The following is a 24,918-nucleotide window of genomic DNA, read 5'->3' on the forward strand; positions in this document are numbered from 1 at the left end:
TTCCTTTAATTTGCTCTTACTAATCAATCCCAAACGCCGATTGGTCGCTAGTCAAAGCTCTGTTACGTTGCTGTGACCCGCTCCTGCCTTTTATCCTCGGGCAATGGACCTGAATTAAGTCCCATCCTCTCCAAACTTCTGATGTTTGGATTGTCCGCTGGTCAAAGCTGTGTGTGTGCGTGTGTGTGTGTATACGTGTGCGCATCTCACACTTCCTCCATTCCACTCATTGTCTATCTTCCAGGCTTATGAAAAGCAGAAGAATGTGGAGAAGGTGGAGATGGCGGAGCTGGCGAAAGCAGAGAGGGAAAGCAAGGTCAAAGTGTTTCTGGAGAAAGAGTCGACCATTGTGAGCAAGCCCCTGAATCCCTTCAGCTCCAAAGAAGGTAAGGTGTTCTACAATTCACCAGACAACTGTAGTGGAAAATGGGGTATGTCAATTGAGAGTGCCCATTCCACATTGGAAGTTGGGGGAATGTAATGACCAGGCAAGGGTCGATTGACATAGAGTGTAGTCAGCACAGGCAAGACATTTTTTTTGAAGGGCATAGCTTCCCTTTGACTAACAGGTTACTGAGCCATTTTGCTTACTACACACAAGATAATGTAGCAGAATGCTGCAAAACACACACAAATGAGGGACAATTGCTTTGCTAACTTCAAAGTATCATCAGTTGTCAGCTTGTAGCTTCCATTGACTCTTAACACCTCTATTGTAAATGCTGATTGATCTTGCAAGTAAGGAATCCAAACATACACAGTTTACCAAATAGATAATGTGCCTAACTGCTAGTCAGTTTCATATACAAATATTCAGACTTCAGAACAGTGTGGTGATGGGCCATGTTGTTCTCCTTGTGGACAAGAGTGATTGAGGAATGAGTGCGAATTCTCTGCATCCAGTTAATTGGTGAGGACACTTAACACCATCCCATTGTTCTTTATGAGATGGATTATATTCTTTTACAGACTTCTGGAGGAAATGCTGCAGTGATATTGTGCAAAACGATATCCCACAAACAGAACGCAACATCCTGTTTTTGTGGTATCGGTTGCCAAATATGTATTCGCTGGTAGTGTGTGAGAAAACTTACTTTTATTTAGGTCAGCACCATGGGGGTCACTTAAATCCACTTATGCTGGCAGGGTGATTTAATATGTTATCTGTAAGGCACTGAGGCAGTTGACCTGTTTGTTTACTCACTGTTGTTTGTTGGAGCTTTCTGTGGCAAACTGCTGCATTATAGAGGTATCTGCTCTTCATAGTACTCAATCTGTGAAACTTTGGAACATACTTAGCTTATGAAATGTGCTGCAGAAATGGCTTGCACTTCTAGTGACTGCCTCTTTATTGCTCTAAACACAAGAGATTCTGCAAATGCCAGAAATCCAGAGCATCACACAAAATGCTGGAGGAACTCAGCAGGCCAGGCAACATCATTGGGAAGAAGTAAACAGTCGACATTTCAGATTGAGACCATTCATCAGATAGTTTGTGATTTCCCTACTTGAGATTAGTTAGTTCAAGGCAGACAGTAATTGAGCCTTACTGTCCAACAATCTTAAAAGACTATTTTCTCCACAACATTAGTGTTGGTTAGACCACACTTGGAGTATTGTGTGTGGTTTTGATTGTACGGATTAGGCAGGAAGTATAGAAGCCATAGTGGCCACATAATCAGGTTCAGGAACAGTTATTACCCATCAGGTTTCTGAACCAGCATGGATAACATGTTTACCTTAACTCTGAACTGATTCCACAACCTACAAACTCTACAACTCATGTTCTCAGTGATATTTTTTTTGCACAGTTTGCCTTTGGCATATTGGATGATTATCAGTCTTTGTGTATAGTTTTTCATAAATTCTATTGTTTTTTTTATCTGCAAGAAAATCAATCTCAAGATAGTATATGGTGACATATATGTATTTTGATAATAAATCTACTTTGAACTTTGTGTAAACTGCAAATGGACAGCATTGGAGTTCAGGATCAAACCTGGGTCTCTGAGCCTGTGAGCTTTGGCTTATTTTTGTCACAAGTACCAAGGTACACTGAAAAGCTGGTCCCATCTGATTGGTGCGGGTACTTTGATAATAAATTTAACTTTGATTTATTACATGACAGAAGAGGAGCAGAGGAGGTTCACCAGGACTCCTCTGGTGAAGGAATTTAGTTATAGGAAGAGATGATATAGGCTGGGTTCATTTTCCCTGGAGGAAAGGAGGCCAAAGGGTGATCCTATAGAAGTATATAAAATTATGAGCTATTGTCAGGGTTGATAGAATATTCTTCCCATGTCAAAGTAATTATCAATGTACATATGCAGTATACCACCATATACAACCTTGAGATTGATCTTCTGAAGGCTAAACAAAGAAATATAGCAGAATTACATAAAGACTGACGATAACCAATGTACAAAAGATGACAAGTTAAGCAAATTTAAAAATAAATAATATTGACATGAGTTTAGAGTCTTTGAAGGTGAGTCTGTAGGTTGTGGAATCAATTCAGAGTTCAGGTTATCCGCGCTGGTTCATAAGCCTGATGGTTGAAGGTAATTACTGTTCCTGAACCTGGTGTTGTGGGTCCTGAGGCTCCTGTACCTGCTTCCCGATAGCAGCAGCAACAGGAGTATGTGTCCTGGGTGGTGGGGGTCCTTGATAATGGATGCTGCTTTCTTGTGGCAATGCCCTTGTGAATGTGCTCAATGGTGGGGAGGACTGGGCTGTATCCACCACTTTCAGTGGACTTTTCCATTCCTGGGAATTGGTATTTCCTTACCAGGTCATGGTAGACTTATCAGAAATAAGAAGGCATAGCATCAAGCTGAGAGGGGGGATTTTTAAAAGGTGCAGAGAGAGGCTGATATCAGGAGTGTGTTGTCAGAGGTGGTGGTGGAATTGGATACAACATTTGTGAGGCAGTTTGACAGGAATGTGAATAGGCAAGGCATAGGATATCACTGAGCACATTAGCATGGAGCGCTGTTGCAGGAAAGCAACGTCCATCATCAAGGACCCCCACCATCCAGGCCATTTTCCCTTCTTGTTGCACACAGAACTGTTCCCACCACCTATAGACTCACTTTCAAGAACTCGTCATCTCCTGTTCTCAATATTCAATTCTTATTTATTGGTATTTTTTGTTTTTTGTCTTTTTGTATTTGTACAGTTTGCTGTCTTTTGCACACTGGTTATTTGTTCATCCTGCGTGAATTTTTTTTTTCATTGATTCTATTATGGTTTACTGTGAATGCCAGCAAGAAAATGAATCTCAGAGTTGTATATAGTGACGTATATGTACAGTTGCAAGAAAACGTTTGTGAACCCTTTGCAATTACCTGGATCTCTGCATTAATTACTCATGAAATGTGGTAAAATCTTCATCTAAGTCACAAACTGCCTAAACTAACAACACACAAACAATTGTTCTTCTTTTCGTCAATACTGAGTAGACACCATTTAAACAATCGCAGTCTAGGTTCAAAAAAGTATGTGAACCACTGTACTAATGCCTTCTACAAAAACTCTTTGGAGTCAGGTGTTCCAGTCAATGAGATAAGATTGGAGGTGTGGGTTGTGGAGGTGCTCTGCCCTATAAAGAAGACACAAAGTCAGGTTACTGACAGAGCCTGGTTTGAGATGTGTTTATTTTAATGCAAGGAGTATCATAAACAGGACGGGTGAACTTAGAGCATGGATCAATACGTGGAACTGTGATGTTGTGGCCATTACAGAGACTTGGATTCTCAGGAGCAGGAATGGCTGCTCAGTGTGCCAGGCTTTAGATGTTTCAAAAAGAACAGGGAGGGAGGCAAAAGAGGTGGGGGCATGGCATTGCTAATTAGGGATAGTGTCACAGCTGCAGAAAAGGAGGAATGATTACTGAGTCAGTGTGGGTGGAAGTTAGAAACAGGAAAGGGGCAATAATCATTCGTAAGGCCAGTGATGTTGTGGGGATGGAACTGGACTCTCTCACGGTGGTGTCTGAAAAGAGGATGCTGTCTAAGTTGCATGCCATCTTGGTCAATGTCTCCCATCCACTACATAATGTACTGGTTGGGCACAGGAGTACATTCAGCCAGAGACTCATTCCACTGAGATGCAACACTGAGCGTCATAGGAAGTCATTCCTGCCTGTGGCCATCAAACTTTACAACTCCTCCCTTAGAGGGTCAGACATCCTGAGCCAATAGGCTGGTCCTGGACTTACTTCATAATTTACTGGCATAATTTACATGTAACTATTTAACTATTTATGGTTCTATTACTATTTATTATTTATGGAGCAACTGTAACAAAAACCAATTTCCCCCGGGATTAATAAAGTATGACTATGACTATAACTCTACTGGGTGTTTTTTATAGACCTCCAATAGTAACAGGGATATCGAGGAGCAGATAGGGAGGCAAATTGTGGAACAGGGCAATAATAATAGGGTTTTTGTGATGGGAGATTTTAACTTTCCTAGTATTGATTGGCATCTCCTTAGCACAAGGGGTTTAGTTGGGGTGGAGTTTGTTAGGTGTGTTCAGGAAGGTTTCCTGACGCAATATGTAGATAAGCCAACTGGAGGAGAGGCTGTTCTTGATGTGTTTTTGGGAAATGAACCTGGTCAGGTGTCAGATCTCCGTGGGAGAGCATTTTTGGAGGTAGTGACCACAACTCTATCTCCATCATAATGCTGGAGAGGGATAGGAGCAGACAATTTAGGAAAACATTTAATTGGGGTAGGGGGAAATATGATGCTATTAGGCAGGAACTTGGAAGCATAAATTTGGAGCAGATGTTCTCAGGGAAATGCACAGCAGAAATGTGGCAACTGTTCAGGGAATATTTGCATGGAGTTCTGCATAGGTGTGTTCCATTGAGGCAGGGAGAGGATGGTAGGGTTAAAGAACCATGGTGTACAACAGATGTGGAAAATCTGGTTAAGAAGAAAAGAAAAGCTTACGAAAGGTTCAAGAAACTAGGTACTGTTAGAGATCTAGAAAATTACAAGGTTGCTAGGAAGGAGCTTAAGGATGGAATTAGGAGATCCAGAAGGGGCCATGAGGAGGCCTTGGCGAGTAGGATTAAGGAAAACCCCAAGGCATTCTACAAGTATGTGAAGAACAAGAGGATGAGCCTTGTGAGAATAGGACCAATCAGGTGCAATAATGGAAATGTGTGCATGGAATCGGAGGAGGTAGCAGAGGTACCTTCACCCGGGAAAAAGATCTTGGCAACTGTGGGGATGACTTACAGTGGATGGAAATACTTGAGCATGTAGACATTAAGAAAGAGGATGTGCTGGGGCTCTTGAAAAGCATTAAGTTAGATAAGTCACTGGGACTGGATGAGATATACCCCCAGGCTATTGTGGGAAGCGGGAGAGGAGATTGCTGAGCCTCTTGTGATGATCTTAGCACCATCAATAGGGACGGGAGAAGTACCAGAGGATTGGAGGGTTGCAAATGTTGTTCCCTTGTTCAAGAAAGAGAATAGAGATAACCCAGGAAATTATGGACCAGTGAGTGTTATTTCAGTGGTGGGCAAGTTAGTGGAGAAGATCCTGAGAGGCAGGATTTATGAGCATTTGGAAAGACATAATCTGATTAGGAATAGTCAGCATGGCCTTGTCAAGGGCAGGCCATGCCTTACAAGCGTGATTGAATTCTTTGAGGATGTAACAAAACACATTGATGAACGTCGAGCAGTAGATGCAGTGTATATGGATTTCAGTAAGGCATTTGATAAGGTTCCCCATGCCAGGCTGCTTCAGAAAGTAAGGAGGCATGGGATCCAAGGAGACCTTGCTTTGTGGATCCAGAATTGGCTTGCCCACAGAAGGCAAAGGGTGGTTGTAGATGGTTCATATTCTGCATGGAGGTTGGTGACTAGTGGTGTTCCGCAAGGATCTGTTCTGGGACCCCTCCTGGAAGGGTGGGTTAGTAAATTTGCTGATGACACAAAGTTTAGGGGTGATGTGGATAATTTGAGGGTTGTCAGAGGTTATAGTGGGACATCGATCGGATGCAAAACTGGGTTGAGAAGTGACAGATGGACTTCAACCCAGATAAGTGTGAAGCGGTTCATTTTGGTAGGTCCAATTTGAAGACAGAATATAATATGGTAAGACTGTTGGCAGTGTGGAGGATCTGAGAGATCTTAGGGTCCATGGCGATAGGACACTCAAAGCTGCCGTGCAGGTTGACAGTGTTGTTAAGGAGGTGTACGGTGTGTTGGCATTCATCAACCGTGGGATCGAGTTCAAGAGCCGTGAGGTAATGTTACAGCTATGTAAGACGTTAGTCAGACCCCACTGGGAGAACTGTGCTCAGTTCTGGTTACCTCACTACAGGAAGAATGTGGATAATATAGAGAGAGTGCAGAGGAGATTTACGAGGATGTTGCCTGGATTGGAGAGTGTACCTTATGGGAATAGGTTGAGTGTACTTGGCCTTTTCTCCTTGGAGTGACGGAGGATGAGAGGTGACTTGATTGAGGTGTATAAGATGATGAGGGGCATTGACTGTATGGACAGCCAGAGGGTTTTTCCCAGGGCTGAAATGACTAACACAAGGGGGCATAGTTTTAAGGTGCTTGGAAATAGGATGTCAGGGGTAAGTTTTTCACACAGAGAGTGGTGGGTGCGTGGAATGCACTGCCAGCTACAGTGGCGCTGGAAGCAGATACAATAGGGTCTTTTAAGAACCTGTTGGACAGGTACATGGAGCTTAGAAAAATATAGGGCAATGTGCTAGGGAAATTCTAGGCAGTGTCTAGAGTAGGTTACATGTTCGGCACAACATTGTGGGCCGAAGAACCTGTAATGTGCTGTAAATTTCTTTGTTCTTTGTTCTCAAGAATGGTCTGTTTATGTGTACCATGCCTTGATCAAAACAACTTTCAGAGGACCTTAGAAGGAAGAATTGTAGAGATGCATGAAGTTGGAAAAGGCAACAAAAGCATTTCTAAAGACCTGAGTGTCCATCAGTCCACAGTAAGAGAAATTCTGTCCAAATGGAGGAAATTTGGTACTGTTGCTAGTCTCCCTAGGAGTGGGTGTCCTACAAAGATCACACCAAGTACACAACATGCAATGCTGAAGGACATGAATAAGAAACCAAGGGTAACAGCAAAAGACCTGCAGAAATCTCTAGAACTTGCTAAAGTCTCTGTTCATGTGTCCACTATAGGAAAAACACTGAATAAGAATGGTGTTCACGGAAGGACACCACCGAGGAAACCACTGCTCTTTAAAAAAACATTGCTGCATGTCTCAAGTTTGCAAAAGACCACCTGGATATTTCACAATGCTTCTGGGACAATGATCTGTGGACAGATGAGACAAAAGTTGAACTTTTTGGCGGAAATGCACACTGCTGTGTTTGGCAGAGAAAGGGCACTATGCATCAACTCCAAGACCTCATCCCAACTATGAAGCATGGTGGAAGGAACATCATCATTTGAGGGTTGCTTTGCTGCCCGAGGGCCTGGACAGCTTGCATTTGTTTAGGGAATAATGAATTCAAAATTGTATCAAGACATTTTACAGGAAAATGTCAGGGTAGTGGTCCGTCACCTGAAGTTTAATAGAAGTTGGATGATGCAACAAGACAATGATCCGAAACACAAGAGTAAATCAACAACAGAATTGTTTAAAAAGAAGAAAATTTATGTTTTGGGATGGCCAAGTCAGAGTCTAGATCTTTTGAGATGACTCAATTGAGATGCTGTGGCCTGACCGGAAGAGGGCTGATCATGCAAGGGTTCACAAACTGTTTCCAGCCTGGACTGTGAATGATTAAACAATGTGTTCAATAAGGACATGAAAAGTACAATTGTTTGTGTGTATTTAGTTTAGATTGTATTTGTCTGTTATTGTGACTTAGGTGAAGATCAGATCACATTTTATGAATAATTAATGCAGAAAACCAGGTAATTGCAAAGGGTTCACAAACTTTTTCTTCCAACTGTACTTGGACAATAAATTTACTTTGAACTTAAAAATACAGGTAAATGGAGTTAGTGTAGATGGGGAAATATTCAGCCTGGCCTTGGGGAACTTTACAACTCTATAAAATATGAGAATAGGTTGAGTGAACTCAGCCTTTTCTCCTTGGAGTGACAGAGGATGAAAGGTGATCTGATAGAGATGTATAAGATGATGAGAGGCATTGATCGTGTGGATAGTCAGAGGCTTTTTCCCAGGGCGGAAATCATTGCCACAAGAGGACACAGGTTTAAGGTGCTGGGGAGTAGGTACAGAGGAGATGTCAGGGGTAGGTTTTTTACTCAGAGAGTGGTGAGTGCGTGGAATGGGCTGCCGGCAATGGTGGTGGAGGCGGATACGATAGTGTCCTTTAAGAGACTTTTGGATAGGTACATGGGGCTTAGAAAAGTAGAGGGCTATAGGTAAACCTAGTAGGGGCATGTTCGGCACAACTTTGTGGGCCGAAGGGCCTGCATTGTGCTGTAGGTTTTCTATGTTTCTAAAATGTGTGTGTGTGTGTAGTTTAGCGTTCCACACTCACATGGAATTCCTTTCCCAGTTCACCAGCAGCAGTTTTGGGAAGAGTATAAGTGTATTAACTTTCGTGCTGCGTGGTGCTGAGGCCCAAAGATAACATCACTCTAGAGCAGGGGTTCCCAACTGGAGGTCCACGGACCCCTGGGTTAATGATGGGGGTCCATGGCATAAAAAAGGTTAGGAAACCTCTGTTTCCTAACCTTTCCTAAAGTTAAGGTGTAATCTTCATTTGCAACAACTGCAAGGAACATTTGTTAAAGCTAAATGTGGCAGGAGCATTACAACTCTGTATCAGAAAGTAGTAACGTCCCACAACTTGTCCCCACTTCATCCTGAGGCAGTTGTCTAGTCGGCTGTTATGATGCTCCATTCTACCTCTGAACCTGCCCTTTCATTCTCCAGACAAAGCCCAGGCCAGCTCCTCAACAAAAGCTATTCAGCAAGAGAACGAGAAACATTTACCCAGTTTCTGGATCCCGTCACTCACCCCTGAGGCTAAAGCATCAACCCTAAGCAAACCGGTAAGCTTCTGTGTTATATATTCATATTTGGGAAATTGGGTCCCTGCCTGTTTTAAAAAAAAATCTTCTCTTGTTCCCACACTGCCTGAAATCGACATAGATTGTAAACCATGAGTGTGTTCCTTACAGAGTTCTGACAGTGAATCTGGGCTGTGCTGCTGAGACGAGAAATTAGAATGAAAATCAGGTTTATTATCACTGACATTTGTCAAGAAATTGTTGTTTTGTGGCAGTAGTATAGTGGAATGCATAAAATAATTACTGTTACCTTAAGGAAAATAAAAAAAAATGTAGTGCTAAAAGAGAACGAAATAGTGAGCTAGTGTTCATGGACCATTCAGAGATCTGACAGTGGAGGGAAAGAAGCTGTTCCTGAAACGTCGAGTGTGTGTCTGCCGGCTCCCATACCACCTCTGCAATGATAGTAATGAGAGTGGGCATGTCCTGGATAGTGAGGGTCCTTCAATTTGGATGCCACCTTGAGGCAATGCCTTTTGAAGGTGCCCTCGATGGTGGGGAGGCTGGTGCCCATGATGGAGCCGGTTGAGTTTACAACCCTCTGCAGCTCTTTCTGATCCTGTGCAGTGGCCCCTCCATACCAGCCAGAATGTTCTCCACGGTATACTGTATCTGTAGACATTTGTTAGAGTCTGTGGTGACATACCAAATCACCTCAAATGGAGTATAGCACTGGCATACCTTCCTTGTGGTGAATGTTTGTGCCAAAGTGTTGATTTCGCTGTCTAACAGCTTCAGGAGGTTATTGATCGACACACTCGGGCTGTGTCTGTATGTGTTGCGTGTCCTCAGTGGGTCAAAAACATGGTGCAGACTGGAGTGTTTGTGAAATTGATATAGTGAGGAATGGGAGGGAGTTGCAGCGACTAACAGTAAAGCTAATTGATTGGTTAAAAGTTGCCTTTCACCCTGTTGCAGGACAAGACGATCTACTGTCCCATGAGTGGAAAGCCCCTGAAGATGAAAGACTTAATCCCGGTAAAGTTCTTGCCAGTGGATGACAAGCTTGACCGTGTTCAGCTCATCACAAAGCAGGAGCGCTACATCTGCGCTGTAACCCGGGATGCATTGGGAAACTCCGTGCCCTGTGCAGTCCTGCGCCCTTCGTAAGTGAACGGTGATTTCTGTCTCATGCCCACGAAAGACTGGTGGAACTCAGCACGTCAGGCAGCATCTAAGGAGGAGAATAAACAGTTGATGTTTCGGGCTGTGATCCAAAATTCCCCTCCATAGATGCTGCTTGATGTGCTGAGTTCCTCCAGCATTTTGTGTGTGTTTTCTAGCAACTGCAGAGTCTCTGTGTTTGTGTTTTAATGTCACAGCCTACTTCACTCCTGATCTCACTCCTTTCCTATCTGTATGATATTCCTCAGTCTTACAACACTTATCACCTCCGCCTCCCAGTTCTGGTCTCTGCAAAAAACCTGCTCTCTCAGCCCTCCCTCCCTCTCCTACTATAGAGCTCTTGCATCCTTTCTCCAGATGTTTCTTCCTTGAAGCCTACTCCTAGGATCAAATCTTTTGTCAACCATCCCAGTATCCCAGGCTGGCACTTGAAGTCAAAACTTCGACCACAAGATGTATGAGCAGAATTAGGCCATTCACCTCATTGAGTCTGCTCATCATGGCTGATTTATTTTCCCTCTCAACCCCATTCACCTGCCTTCTCCCTGTAACCTTGCTGCCTTTACTAATTAGGAACCTATCAACCTCCACTTTAAATGTACCCAATGACTTTCTCTGCACAGCCATCTGTGGCAATAAATTGCATATATTCATCACCCTCTGGATAAAGTTTCTCTTTTCTAAAGGGGCATCCTTCTATTCTGAGGTTGTGCCCTCTGGGCCTACTCTCCCACCATTGGAAGCATCCTCTCCATGTCCACTCTATTCAATATTCGATAAGCTTCAATGAGATCCCCCCTCGTTCCTCTAAACTGCAGTGAGTACAGGCCCAGAGTCATCAAATGCTCCTCATATGTTAACCCTTTCATTTCTGGGATCATTCGAGTAAACCACCTCTGGATCCTCTCCAATGCCAGCACATCTTTTTTTTTAGATAATGGCTCATAATGCTCCAGATGCAGTCTGACCAATGCCTTATAAAGCTTTAGTTTGATCATTGCTTCAGGGTGACACTGGAAAAGCTACTGCCTCACAGAGCCAGAGACCCAGGTTCAGTCCTAGCTGGATGGGTGCTGTCTGTGTGGAGTTTGCATTTCTCCTGGTGACTGCGTGGATTTTTCCTGAGTTCTCTGGTGTCCTCCCACATCCCAAGAACATGTAAGTTGGTATTGGTTTGTTGTCATGTACAGTGGAAATCTTGCCTTCCATACAGTTTGTACAAATCAAATCATTACACAGTGCATTGAAAATAAGGTAGAACAATCACAATGCAGAATAAAGTGTAAAAATGACCAAAAAAGTGAAACGCAGGTCAACAATAACGTGCAGGATGATAACGAGGTAGATTGTGAGGCCAGAGGTCCATCTTGTACAAGAGGTCTGTTCAAGGGTGGGATAGAAACTGTCCTTGAGCCTGGTGGCTTTTGTAACTTCTGTCCAATGAGAGAGGGGAGAAGAGAGAATGTTTGGGTGGGTGAGGTCTTTGATTATGCTGGCTGTTTCACTGATGCTGCTCAATTACACCCATATGCGACCAGTTAACCTACTACTCTGTATGTCTTTGGAATGTGGGAGGAAACCACACATGGTCACTGGGAGAATGTACAAACTCCTTATAGGCAGCAGTGGAATTGAAACCAGGTTGCTGGTATTGTAATAGTGTTACATTAACTGTTATGCTATCATTATGATCTGGGAACTTGCCATTCAAAGCTGTGTCCCCATTTCCTTTCTTGTCTCTCCTTCCCCATTTACTTCCTTTATGATGTGGAATGTCTTAAAACCCAGGTGCATTGTAGGGCTGCCTGACTGTAACTAGAGTGGGGCCTGTTGTTTCTCTGTGGGGGGTTTCATCACCGAACCCTCAGAGCTTTTGGACACTGGATAGTTTCCTCCGTGTGATATGTTTTTTAAACTGATTTGCAGAGGAGCTGTGGTCACCATGGAGTGCGTGGAGAAACTGATCAAACAGGACATGGTGGATCCAATCAGTGGGGAAAAACTGACAGAGAAGGACATCATCCCAATTCAGAGGGTGAGAGATCTTGTCGTCCTGAGCAAAGCACCGTGGACATGGCACACATTTGTATCAGACTGCAAATCAGATTCAGACTCAAGATTGTTTAATATTATTTCCAGTACACAAGTATAAAGAATGAAATAATTATTATTCCAGATCCGATCCAGCACAGAAAAAAACACAATAAATATAGATACATAAGATGGCTCATATACATTGATTGTATGTCCATAAAGTGACACTAGGCACAGGAGTGTCTGTACAAAAGGTGACTGACAGGAAGTGATAAAGTAGTGGTGGTTGGGGGTGTGGAGGGGAGGTTAGTGGCTAGAGGTGTTGATCAGCCTTACTGTTTGCTGTAGGTATTTATCCCATCTACATCCAAATATAGAGTAAAATGTACCATCTATGTTAACACAGCCTGAGGAAGTGCTGGGGCAGCCACAATGTTCAGCAGAACACCACAATAGCAACAAAACAACAAGCCCCTTTATACCCACCCACTCACACACACAGACAGGCCTCCACTGGACTCTTGGACTTGCAGCCGTCAATCCCAGGACAGGGCTTCAGGGCCTCCAGCTTCCATTGGACCTAAAGACGTCAGGCTTCTGACTGTTATGCCCCACTTGTTTGCTCTTTTTCCCCATGGCGAAACATCAAGATGACGCTGGTGAATCATGGCAATGTTCTGCTGGTGACACATAATATACCTCCTTTTGAAGTAATCACACTGCAATCATCTCTTATAAAGTTAAATCAAGTGACATAGGTGAGAACAGGGCTTCGCTTCCAGATGAGCTCAATCCTCATTATGCTCGCTTGACCATCAAAAGATGGGGGAACCAGCACAAACTCCCACACACAGCCTTGTTGATCCTGTGATTTCAGTCTCTGGGCTGAACACGCGCAACCTTCAGGAGGGTGAACCCATGAGAACTATCCAACCCAGGTGGAGTACCTGGCCAAGTACTAAAGACCTATGCTGATAAACTGGCTGGAGTGTGCACTCAGATCTTTAACCTCTTGCTTTGGCAGTGTGTGGCACCCACCTGCTTCAGGCAGGTTTCATTTGTACCAGAGCCAAAGATAACGTGGTAACCTGCCTCAATGACTATTGTCCAGTGAGTGGTGCCATAATAACAATGTCAGCAAGACCAAGGAGCTGATTATTGAGCCAGGCCTCACTGAGGTGGAGAGGGTCAGCAACTTTAAATTCCTCCATGTTATTATTTTGGAGGACATGTCCTGGGCCCAGCACTTGAGTGCAATTATGAAAAAAGCACAGCAGCCCTTCTAGCTCCTTGGGAGTTTGTGAAGATTTGGCATGACATCTAAAACTTTGACAAACATTTATAGATTGTAGTGGAGAGGATGTTGACTGGCTGTATCACAGCCTGGTATGGAAACACCAATGCCCTTGAATGGAAATTCCTACAAGAATTAGTGGATAAGGCCCAGTCCCTCACAGGTAAAGCCTTCCCCACCACTGGACACATCTACACAGAAAGTTGTCACAGGAAAGCAGCATCTATCATTAGGGACACCCAATGCAAGCTATGCTCTCTCCTCACTGCTGCCATCAGGACTAAGGTACAGGAACCTCAGGGCTCTCACCACCAAGCTCAGCAACAGTTATTACCCCTCAACCATTAGGCTTTTTGAACCAAAGGGGGTAATTTCACTCAACTTGCCCCATCATTGAAATGTTACCACAACCTATGGACTCAGTTTCAAGGATTTTTCATCTCATGTTCTCAATATTATTTATTTCTTTTTGTATTTGTAGTTTGTTGTCTTTTACACACTAGTTGAAGGCCCAAGCTGGTGCAGTCTTTCATTGATTCTATAATGGTTATTATTCTAATATGAATTTATCGAGTATGCCTGCAAGAAAATGAATCTCAGGATTGTATATAATGGTATATATGTACTTTGATAAGAATTTAATTTGAACTTTGAAAAAATAATCGGTTGTGACACAGTGTACAGAAAAGTATGGATAACTTTACTCACCAATCAACAGATGTCACAATAGCCACAGCTCTACATACTGTCCTTACACATCTGGAGAAGAGGGATGTTTATGTGAGAATGCTGTCCTTGGACTACAGTTCAGTTTTCAACACCATAATTCCCTCCAGTCTTGACAAGAAGCTCAGAGACCTCAGTCTTCACCCTGCCTTGTGTAGCTGGATCCTGGACTTCCTGTTAGATTGCCGGCAGGTGGTAGAGTGGGCTCCCGCACCTTTGCTCCTCTGACCCTCAACATAGATGCCCCTCGGGGCTGTGTATTAAGTCCCCTCCTTTACTCTCTGTATGCCCATGACTGTCGCCACCCATAGCTCCAATCTGCTAATTAACTTTGTTGACGACACTACACTGATTGGCCTAATCTCAAATAATAATGTGGCAGTCTACAGAGAAGAAGTCATCACCCTGACACAGTGGTGTCAAGAAAACAACCTCTCCCTCAATGTTGCAAAAACAAAGGAGCTGGTTGTGGACTACAGGAGGAATGGAGACAGGCTAACCCCATTGACATCAATGGATCTGGGGTTGAGAGGGTGAACAGCTTTAAGTTCCTCGGCATAAACATCACAGAGGACCTCACGTGGTCTGTACATACTGGCTCTGTGGTGAGAAAGGCACCACAGCACCCCTTTCACCTCAGACAGTTGAAGAAATCCTAAGAACTTTTTATAGGGGCACAACTGAGAGCATCCTGACTGGCTGCATCATTGCCTGGTATGGGAAATGTGCTTCCCTCAATCACAGGACTCTGCAGAGAGTGGTGCGGACAGCCCAACACATCTGTAGCTGTGAACTTCCCACTATTCAGGACATTTACAAAGACAGGTGTGTAAAAAGGGCCCAAAGGATTATTAGGGACCCAAGTCACCCCAAGCTCAAACTGTTCCAGCTGCTACCATCAGGGAAATGGTACAGCAGCATAAAAGCCAGGACCAACAGGTTCCAGGACAGCTTCTTCCACCAGGACATCAGACTGATTAATTCATGCTGACGCAACTGTACTTCTGTTGTACTGATTATCCTGTTGTACGTACTATAGTCGTAGTCATACTTTATTGATCCTGGGGGAAATTGGTTTTCATTGGTTGCACCATAAATAATAAATAGTAATAGAACCATAAATAGTTAAATAGTAATATGTAAATTATGCCAGTAAATTATGAAATAAGTCCAGGACGAGCCTATTGGCTCAGGGTGTCTGACCCTCCAAGGGAGGAGTTGTAAGGTTTGATGGCCACAGGCAGGAATGACTTCCTATGACACTCTGTGTTGCATCTTGGTGGAATGAGTCTCTGGCTGAATCCTGTGCCCACCCAGTACATTATGTAGTGGATGGGAGACATTGACCAAGATGGCATGCAACTGAGACAGCATCCTCTTTTCAGACACCACCATGAGAGAGTCTGGTTCCATCCCCACAACATCACTGGCCTTATGAATGAGTTTGTTGATTCTGTTGGTGTCTGCTACCCTCAGCCTGCTGCCCCAGCACACACCGGCAAACATGATAGCACTGGCCACCACAGCCTCATAGAACATCCTCAGCATCGTCCGGCAGATGTTAAAGGACCTCAGTCTCCTCAGGAAATAGAGACGGCTCTGACCCTTCTTGTAGACAGCCTCAGTGTTCTTAGACCAGTCCAGTTTATTGTCAATTAAATAAATATTTATTTATTATAAATTACTATAAATTGCACATTGCAAATTTAGACAGAGATGTAACATAAAGATTTTTACTCCTCGTGTTTATGAAGGATGTAATAAAGTCAATTCCATTCTCACCTCAACTCTGAACTGATTCCACAACCTATGGACTCACTTTCAGGGACTCTGCAACTTACAGTTTGCTCTCATTATAAATAAAATAAATCATTTATATTATTATTTTGTATCTGCACAGTTTGCCTTTTGTACGTCAGTTGTTTGCAAGTCTTTATTTATATAATTTTTCATAATTCTATTGTATTTCTTTATTTTCCTATAAATGCTTGCAAGAAAAAGAATCTCAGGGTAGTATATGGTGACATATATGTACTTCAATAATAAATCTGTTTTAACTTTGACAGTATTTGCAGCTTCAGTGGGCAGATTACTGTTTCGGCCCCAGAACCTGCTTGAAAGTTCAAAGTAAAATTCAATATCAGAGTGCATACACGTCACCACATAAAACCTTGAGATTCTTTCTCTGCAGGCATAGTTACCAAATCTATAAACAGCAACTGTAAACAAACTGTACAAATTCAGATATAAATAAATAGCAATGAATATCGAGCATGAAATAGCAATGTCCTTAAATGAGTGTAGCTATCCCCTTTTGTTCAGGAGCCTAATGGTTGACTGTTCTTAAACCTGGTGGTACGAGCTGTCAGGACTATGGCTGCTGTTATAAAATCATTGCCCTGAAATCTGTGTCTCTCCTCACAGCTTTTGCATAGCCTCCTGAATATTTTAATTATTTTCTGTTCTTAGTTTATTATATTTGTTTGGTCTACTGCGAACACCCACAAGAAAATGAATCTCGGGTAGTATATGGTGATATTTATGTGCTTTGATAGTAATCTTACTTTGAACTTTGAGCAAAGTAGTGTGTTCTGCCCTTGCCTCTCTGCATTGATGGAATTAAGGAAATGGTAAGTCGTACAGACTGACTGCAGTTCTTTTCTGTCCTGTTTTGGCTGCAGGGCGGGACTGGATTTGCAGGATCCGGCATCAAGTTGGAAGCAAAGGAGTCGAGGCCGGTGATGCAGGCGTGACAGAGCCTGTGGTGCATCTAGTTCTCCACCAGCTGCAAATTAAACCATGGAAAGTGGGTGGAAAGTCTCATTTTGATGGTCATCAAGCACTCCGGGTGCAATGGTTTAGTACAGCTGAGCTGTCTCTGCTTCCTTTTTATTTGTCCCTTATTTAACACAAGATAATCTTTGTCTTCTCTCTTTCTTTTGGAATAAAGGAACTATAAACATTGGTGATGTTTGAAGGGAACCTTTTTCTTGTGGAAAATGAGTACAGGAGGAGACAAGAGTATTGCTCATTATCCAGTGACCTGTCATAGCGTGCAGAACCAATTTGACTTTGAGGTACAGCACAGTAACACAGAGCCTGCGCCACCCACATGACCAATTAGAATCAGGTCTAATATCACTGGATATTTTGTGAAATTTGCTGTTTTGTGGCAGCAGTACATAATAATTAATAAGTTATATTACAATAAGAAATATATTGATCCAAGTTAAACCAGAGCCCATCTGCTCTCTCTGGAGGGGCAGAGTACCCCACTTGCCTGTTTTGAAGAGGTCTGGGGAAATCGCCTGGTGCCTTGGTCAACACCTACTCAACACAACAGAAACAGATCATGTGGACATTGTCAGACTGTTGATTGTGGAATTGATTTTATTTTATTTAGATACAGCACCATAACAGGCCCTTTTTGCTCAATTACACCCATGTGTCCAATTAACCTATCCCACATGGCTTTGTTAGCATCCTGCTGTTACAGCACCTGGCAAAATCAGACCCTGTGTGCCAGTCTCCTCATACAAACAGCTTTCTATCCCTGATTACCTTGTGTACACTACTATTTCAGAAAGGAGACTGTTTAAGTGAGGTCCCTTCGATTCTTATTCTCTGCAAGAATAGTGAGCCCTCACTGTTTTGTCTCTACTGCCCTGAATTTATAAACCTGAGCTGGTCCCATTTGCCTGTGTTTGGCCCAATTAAACCTTTCCTATCCATGTTAAAATGCCTTGAGTGTTTATATTTATTTATTTAGAGATACAGCATGGAACAGGCCCCTCAGCCCCACAAGCAACACTGCGCAGTGACCTATTTAACTCTCACCTAATCACAGGACAAGTTATAATGACCAACTAACTGATATGTCTTTTGGACTATGTGAGGAAACTAGAACACCCAGAGAAAGCCCACGTGCTCATGTACGGAGGATGCCAGAATGCCCAGAGCTGTAATAGCATCATGTTAACTGCCACACTACTGTAGCACCTTGTAGTTATGCTCAGCCATACAGCTTCCTATGAGTGAAATAATCTAAGGCAAGTTACTCTGGTATAACTAATATAAAATTGGAATCTTCATGCACATCTTTTTTTTGGGTTTGGGGTGGAAACAAGATTCCGGAGGAACTCAACAGGCCAGGCAGCATCTATGGAGGGGAATGAACAGTCAAGAGCCTTAACTTGATGAAGGGTCTTGGCCTGAATGTCGACTGTTTATTCCCCTGCAGAGATGCTGCCTGACCTGCTGAGTTCCTCCAACATACTGTGTGTGTATGTGTGTGAGAGACACTCTTTGGATTTGCAGTATCTGCAGAATCTCTATAAACCTATTTTGTAAAGGACAGACAACACAGCATTATATTAAAGATTTATTGACACATTGAGGTTTCTTGTCAAATATACAGAGCCAGGTGCTATTGACACAGCACGACAACTTCCCCATGCTCATCATGGAACCAAAAAAATCCAGCAGTAATGAGCAAGGCCATGCGAACTTAGTAAACCCATGGCATTCACATCTGCTTTGGCATTCTCTCCCCTCTTTCTCAATCCTGATATACTGAATCTCACTGGGTCAAGATCCAGAGGTACTGACTGCCAGAATGCATTTGGGAATTTTCTTCAAAGATTCAACTGGAACAAAACCCCCATACCACGCTGAACCCTGCTTGTTCACTTTGCAAGGTAGAGTTTAAAGAGCAGAAACAGAGAGTACTGACATTCTAACCCCCCTACCCACCACTACCCCATTCCGAGCTGGGAATGTCTTGCCTTCATTCTAAAGAAAGGTGTTTGGCTAGGTAAACTGTTGTAGGCAGAAGCAATACAAAGGTGCTATGAATAATTTAGCGAGGGTGGAGAGGAAGCTGCCTGGCTCAGAGAACGTGTCTTACAAGGAAAGGTTGAACGAGCCAATGCTTTTCTTTGGAGCGGAGGAAGATAAGAGGTGATTTGATAGAGCCATACAAGATAAGAGGCATAATCAAGTGGATAGTCAAACGTTTTCCTTCTAGGGTGAAAATGGCAGATACATGGGGCATAGTTTTAAGTTGATTAAGGAAGTAAAGGGAGGATGCCAGAGGTAGTTTGTGTTTCTTTTAAAAACAGAGTGGTGAGTATGTGGAACACTCTGCTAGATATGGTGGTAGAGACAGATACATTAGGGACATTTAAGAGACTCTTAGATAGGCACATGGATGAGAGAAAAAAGAGTTATGTCAAAGGGAAGGGTCGGATTGACCTTAGATAGGTTAAAAGGTCATCTCAACCTGGTGGGTCGGAGGGCCTGTACCGTGCTGTAATTTTCTATGTTCTAATATGCTCAGTCACAGTCAGCAATATTAGAGTCAAACCAGTTTCTAGAGCTGGAGTCTGACACCCAGGAGAAGGTGAACCCTTTGGCCATGCAGGCGGATCACAGGTTGGAGTTTGGTAGTGCTACATTTATTTTCCCAAGCTCATCTCCACAGATTTGAGTTTGCTGTAAATTGTCAAAGAGTAAAAAGGTGAGGGGTAACCTGACAGACAGGTTGGACATTGCACATGAAATGCTGCCCTTGAACACTCACTCAATAGGCAAACTGCTTCACAACATTTGGACCATACTGCAGGTTGGTGTGGAAAATTAACTGTACATAGTTGTACAGTTTTTTAGTTTGAACCATTTATTTGGTGGGGCTTCCTCAGAGGAAAACTGAGAGGCAGCCATTTGGTATATCCATGCACAGATCATGCAGACAATTTTGTACCAGTTACCCCATCTCATGTTTTACATTGACTTTGGATCCTTTTATCCTTTGCCAATAGTGTATTTTAGCTCCTATACTGGAAACTAGAACAAGGAGTCCCCCCTCCCCCCCAAGTAGAAAGTGATTACAAAAATCTGGTTTCTAACAGGAAGGGAGGAGAGAGACTGGGCCCTAAAGTTTACAGATTTAAACATATTCCAGCATGTGTACACCTTGCCCCCTTGCGAGGAACGAATTAAATTTATACAGACAGCCAATCTTCCACCCATCTCCTATCCAAACATAATCTTTCACAAAAAGGAATCACCTTACCCCAGACATTATCTTTCATAAAAAGTAATGGAGGATGTGGAATATAAAAAATATACAGGGACCGTGTTGGCTGCAACTCATCGTGTTTGACCATCATCTGTCCATAATGTTAAAGCACTTCCTATGAACTACCAGTAATTCTCCAAAAATTCTTTTGATAGTCTGCCATCCTAACAAAGAAGCAAATGGGATAGCAAAAACCACAAACAATTCTAACAGTTCAAAAAAAGACATTTACAGATGGTCCTCAGTAACATATTGCAAAGGCTCTTCACAATGGTTTTACGTGTCTCTCTCTGTTATGAAATAATCAATATTGTTGTTTTAAGCCTCTCTTTTAGACCTTTGTGTGGGTTAAAGTAAATTTCAGATTGTGTGCAGAAATTAGTCGTAAGTAGAGATTTCTTTGTATGCCATTAGCTGCACAATACCAGGGATCTATGAGTTTATCAGTGATGGGAATTAAATTGGGGCTGGTACACAGGAACTAACAGGTTCCCAAAAATGGTGAGCAGATTGTATTAAAATACATGTTAAATTAAAATTTCTGATCGGACCAGATTCTCAACTCTGATGGGCGTGCAAGCTTAGCGACTGTGTTACCTGTTACTGAGGTCCTATCATCAACCTTGCATGATCTCGGGTCATTTGGAACTTGCTGGCTGCTGGGAATGGGAGGAAGGGTGCGTTAACTGGGCTTCACCCACCAGGACAGAGACGTCTGCTCGGGTGCAGTGAGGACACAGTTCCCATCAAGCCCCCAAGGCATCAGTATTTTGGAGATTGTACAGGATTGTGCATTGGAGGTGGCTAAAGGCAGACTACCCGCTGACAAGCCATCAAACTAGACAAATATTAATGCTCAAAAAAAAACCCTTTGTAGAAGGAGATTGAAAGAAAATTGAAGAAAAAAGACATGCTAAAAGCTGGAGGGGGCTCAGTTTCAGCAAGAATGCCAAAGTCTGGAATAAATTAACCCATTTACAGTTTAATTAGATGTGGATCCATTTCCGGGCCACCTCCTTCGTTACCGAAGAGCCAATCAAACACATCACCAACGGAACACTGAAATCCTCTCTCCTTAAGCTGGATGGGACACTTGATAGAAACCCAGTCACTTAAAAGGAAGCAGAATAACAATACAATTAACATTTTTGATCACATTTCAAATTATTCACATCCTGGGTTAGTTAAAAAAAAATGTTTTTGGTGCAATCTCTGTGGGATTGGTGCCGATGGATGGATTGATTGAAAATTCTGACTTGCGACTCAGAGCTCGTCGTGTTTTCGTGTTAGGTCCTCCCCATAATTGGTCACTTGGCTGCCAACAAACATATTCCAGTTGTTTAAGATCTCCTGTTTTGTCAGCTTCTCGTCCTGTGAACAGACAGTGAAGACGAGATTAACGCGAGGAAGTGAAACAGCGGGTGGAGAGCCACAGAATGGTGTGTTTCTTCTTCAGACCCCAACGACAGCGCCAGGCCCTCAGTGCAGGAGGTATGCAATCAGGTATAAAGCATAGAAACATGCCCATCGGCCCAACTCACCGGTGCCAAGCAAGTCACTCATCTGAGCTAGTCCCACACTAACTCTTTCCTATCCATGTAGCTTTCTGTTTTAAAATGTCAACGTTGTGTCCATCTCTACCACTTCTCCTAGCAGTTCATTCCATATACTCACCACCCTCTCTGGAAAAAGATCCCTTTTAAATCTGTGTTCCAGTTTTGGGCTCCCATACACAGGGATAAAGTCTTTGGCTGTTCTCATTAACCATACCACTCAGAGTAGTATAAATCTGAAAGGTTCCCCCACAACCTCCCGTCCTACCCTACCCAGCCTTTCGTTAAAACACAATCCCTCCGGAGCAACACATGCAAAATGATGGGACAACTCAGCAGTTCAGCATCATCTATGGAGAAGAATAAACAGTCGACGTTTACCAGGCTGCGACCCTTCATCAGGACAGTCCCACTAACATTCTTGGAAACCCTTAACACACCCTTCCCAGTTTAATGATATCCTTCCAATAGCCAGATGACCAGAACTGTGTGCAGTTCTCCAAACATGGTCTTGCCAGCCTCTTATACAGCAGCAACATGAGTCCCGACTCCCGTACTCAATAATCTAAACAATGAAGGCAGGAGTGCCTGAGCCTTCTTCACCACCCTGTCTACCCCTGTACCTGCACCCCTAGGTCTCTCTCATTTACAACGACCCCCAGAGCTTCACTACTGTGCAGGTCCTGCCCTGGTTTTTTGTACCAAAAGGCAACACTTTCCATTTATCCAAATTAATCTTCCTCAGCCCAGTGCTCCTGTTGATTACAATCCCGTCAGCTGGAGCAAGCAGCTAACCCATTGCGTCCCTGCCAACTCCAGAGTTATGAAACAAATTCCTTCCCCCTCACCCCCCAAGCACCTTGTAATTTTGATTGCGTAAATGAAGCATGCTTTATGGGGGGAGATTTATGGGCAGGAACATAGAACGTTGTTTACACATGCAAGGTTAGTTGAGTTAGACCACCCTTGGAATATTGTGTTCCATTCTGGCCCCCTCAGAATGTTCAAGATTGTTTAACGTCATTTCGAGTACACAAGTGTGAAGGAGAACAAAATAATTGTTACTCGGGATCTAACGTAGCACAAAAAAACCCACAAAAGATAAAGAACACAACAAATATAGATACATGATAGCTTATATACTGATGTTAGGCACAGGAGCCTCTGTATACAAGATGACTCTGAGCTGAAATGAAGTAGTGGTGGTGGTGGGGGTGAGTTAGTGGGTGGAGGTGTTGATCAGCCTACAGCTTGGGGAGAGTAACTGCTTTTGAGCCTGGTGGTTCTGGTGTGGAGACTTTGTAGCTTCCTCCCTGACAGGAGTGGGACAAGCAGTTCATGAGCAGGGTGGGTGGGATCCCTCATGATGTTATTGACCCATTAGGAAGGATGTGGAAGCTCTGGAGAGGGAGCAGAGGAGATGCTGCCTGAATTAGAGAGCATGTCCTACGAGGAAAGATCGAGTGAGCGAGGGCTTTTCTCTCTGGAGCGAAGGACAAGAGGTGACTTGACAGAGATACATATGATGATAAGAGGCACAGAGTAAACAGCCAGAGACTTTTTCCTAAGACGGAAATGGCTAATACGAGAGAACGTGACTTTAAGGTGACTGGAGTAAAGTATTTGGGGTGGGGGGGCACCATCAGAGGTACAAGCACTAACTGGTGAGTGAATGGCACATAATGGCAGATACAGTAGGGGCATTTCTTCATTTCGTAAAGGAAAGATTAGATTTATTTGTCACACACACAAATCAATGATGTGCTGGGGTAGTCTGCAAGTGTCCCCATGTTTTGGGCACCAACATAGCATGCCCACTACTTACTAACCCTAATCCACATGTCTGAAATGTGGGAGGAAACCCATGCGGCAACGGGAAGAACGTACAAACTCCTCACAGACAGCGACTGGAATTGTAACAGCCTTTGCTGTAATAGTGTTTTATACCCAGACGCATGAACAAAAGAAAACGAGGGGTAAAGGGTTAAATTGACCTTGGAGTAGGTTAGAAGGTCAGTACAATATTGTGTGCTTAAGGGCTATGCCCCACAACGAGGTGTGAAGGGACGAGCACCACAGCTGGTACATACCAAGCAGTGAGGTTGGTGCTATCAGCAGGATGGTCACAGAAAAGGAACAAAATGGGACAAGTATGTTAGAAGATCAAGTGGTTAAAAATAAAAGTGATCTGCTATTTCCAGCCATCACGGTCCAACAGCACCTTCCCTGCCAAGGGCAGTGCAGACACATGATCACCACCACCTGAACTTCCTCTCCCCGGATGCCAACCTGTAAATATACATCATCACTGTGGGTCTAAACCCTGGGACACCCCAACAAAACCATGTGGACACCTTCAACAGAAGGACAACAAATGCTGGCCCTAACAGCAATGCCCATTTCCTATGATGGCACCAGAATGTGTGCCAGTGCTCACAGGCTACCCCGGCACATCCTTGGTTGTGTTGGTCATTAAGGCAAACTGTGCATTTCACCGTACCTTTTAGTGTACATCTGAATCTAAATTAAAGTCCAGGCAAAGGATAAAACACAGTGGAACAGACAGGAGGGTGCATGTACAAAAAGGCCACAGCAAGATGGTGCAGGGTCAGAGGGGGAGATGACATAAAGCTAGAAGAGGATGTGGGGTGTCAGGTGCTATGCTACCAGTGACTGGAAGGTGAACTCTAACCTCATCTTTATCAGACTCGTGGATCAGATGCTTGGCCTCTGACAGGGCATGGTCGTAATCTCCCGGGAGAATCCAACGCTCGATCTCATTGTGGTCCAGCTTCCCATCTTTATCGAGGTCACGGAACTGTTTGAACTGTTCCTGCTCGTTCTTCACCCAATCTGGTTCGGGCTCGCCTTCTTCCGGAGTGTACATATCACCTGTCGGAAAGGAGTCACAAGAGTCAGCACAACCAAAATTGATCAGCTATCTGTCAGCCAATAAGCCAGACCTTGGCTTTGCTCTCAACAGTCCATTTCACAGCAAGTAGAACCTAACTACCACCCTACTAGTCTGCTGTACCAGGGGTCCTTA

At 43.5% G+C, this 24,918-nt stretch overlaps 2 protein-coding genes across 3 annotated transcripts in view; one reads left to right on the forward strand and one right to left on the reverse strand.

Moving 5' to 3' along the window:
* nosip (nitric oxide synthase interacting protein) overlaps positions 1-17,205 on the forward strand; it is a 32,843-nt gene extending 15,638 nt beyond the window's left edge. For both annotated transcript variants that reach the window (XM_072272064.1, XM_072272065.1), the window contains exons 5-9: positions 245-386; positions 8,925-9,043; positions 9,980-10,167; positions 12,113-12,221; positions 16,922-17,205. In XM_072272064.1, coding sequence (XP_072128165.1) covers positions 245-386; positions 8,925-9,043; positions 9,980-10,167; positions 12,113-12,221; positions 16,922-16,993 — 630 coding nt within the window. In that variant the 3' untranslated portion in view covers positions 16,994-17,205. The remainder of the gene's footprint in view (positions 1-244; positions 387-8,924; positions 9,044-9,979; positions 10,168-12,112; positions 12,222-16,921) is intronic.
* A 1,406-nt stretch (positions 17,206-18,611) lies between these two features.
* rcn3 (reticulocalbin 3, EF-hand calcium binding domain) overlaps positions 18,612-24,918 on the reverse strand; it is a 37,704-nt gene continuing 31,397 nt past the window's right edge. The window contains exons 6-7 of the mRNA XM_072272062.1: positions 24,565-24,764; positions 18,612-21,690 (exon numbers count right to left, since the gene is read on the reverse strand). Coding sequence (XP_072128163.1) covers positions 21,583-21,690; positions 24,565-24,764 — 308 coding nt within the window. The 3' untranslated portion in view covers positions 18,612-21,582. The remainder of the gene's footprint in view (positions 21,691-24,564; positions 24,765-24,918) is intronic.

This window comes from Mobula birostris, chromosome 11, assembly GCF_030028105.1.
Source record: "Mobula birostris isolate sMobBir1 chromosome 11, sMobBir1.hap1, whole genome shotgun sequence".
Lineage (NCBI taxonomy): Eukaryota > Metazoa > Chordata > Chondrichthyes > Myliobatiformes > Myliobatidae > Mobula > Mobula birostris.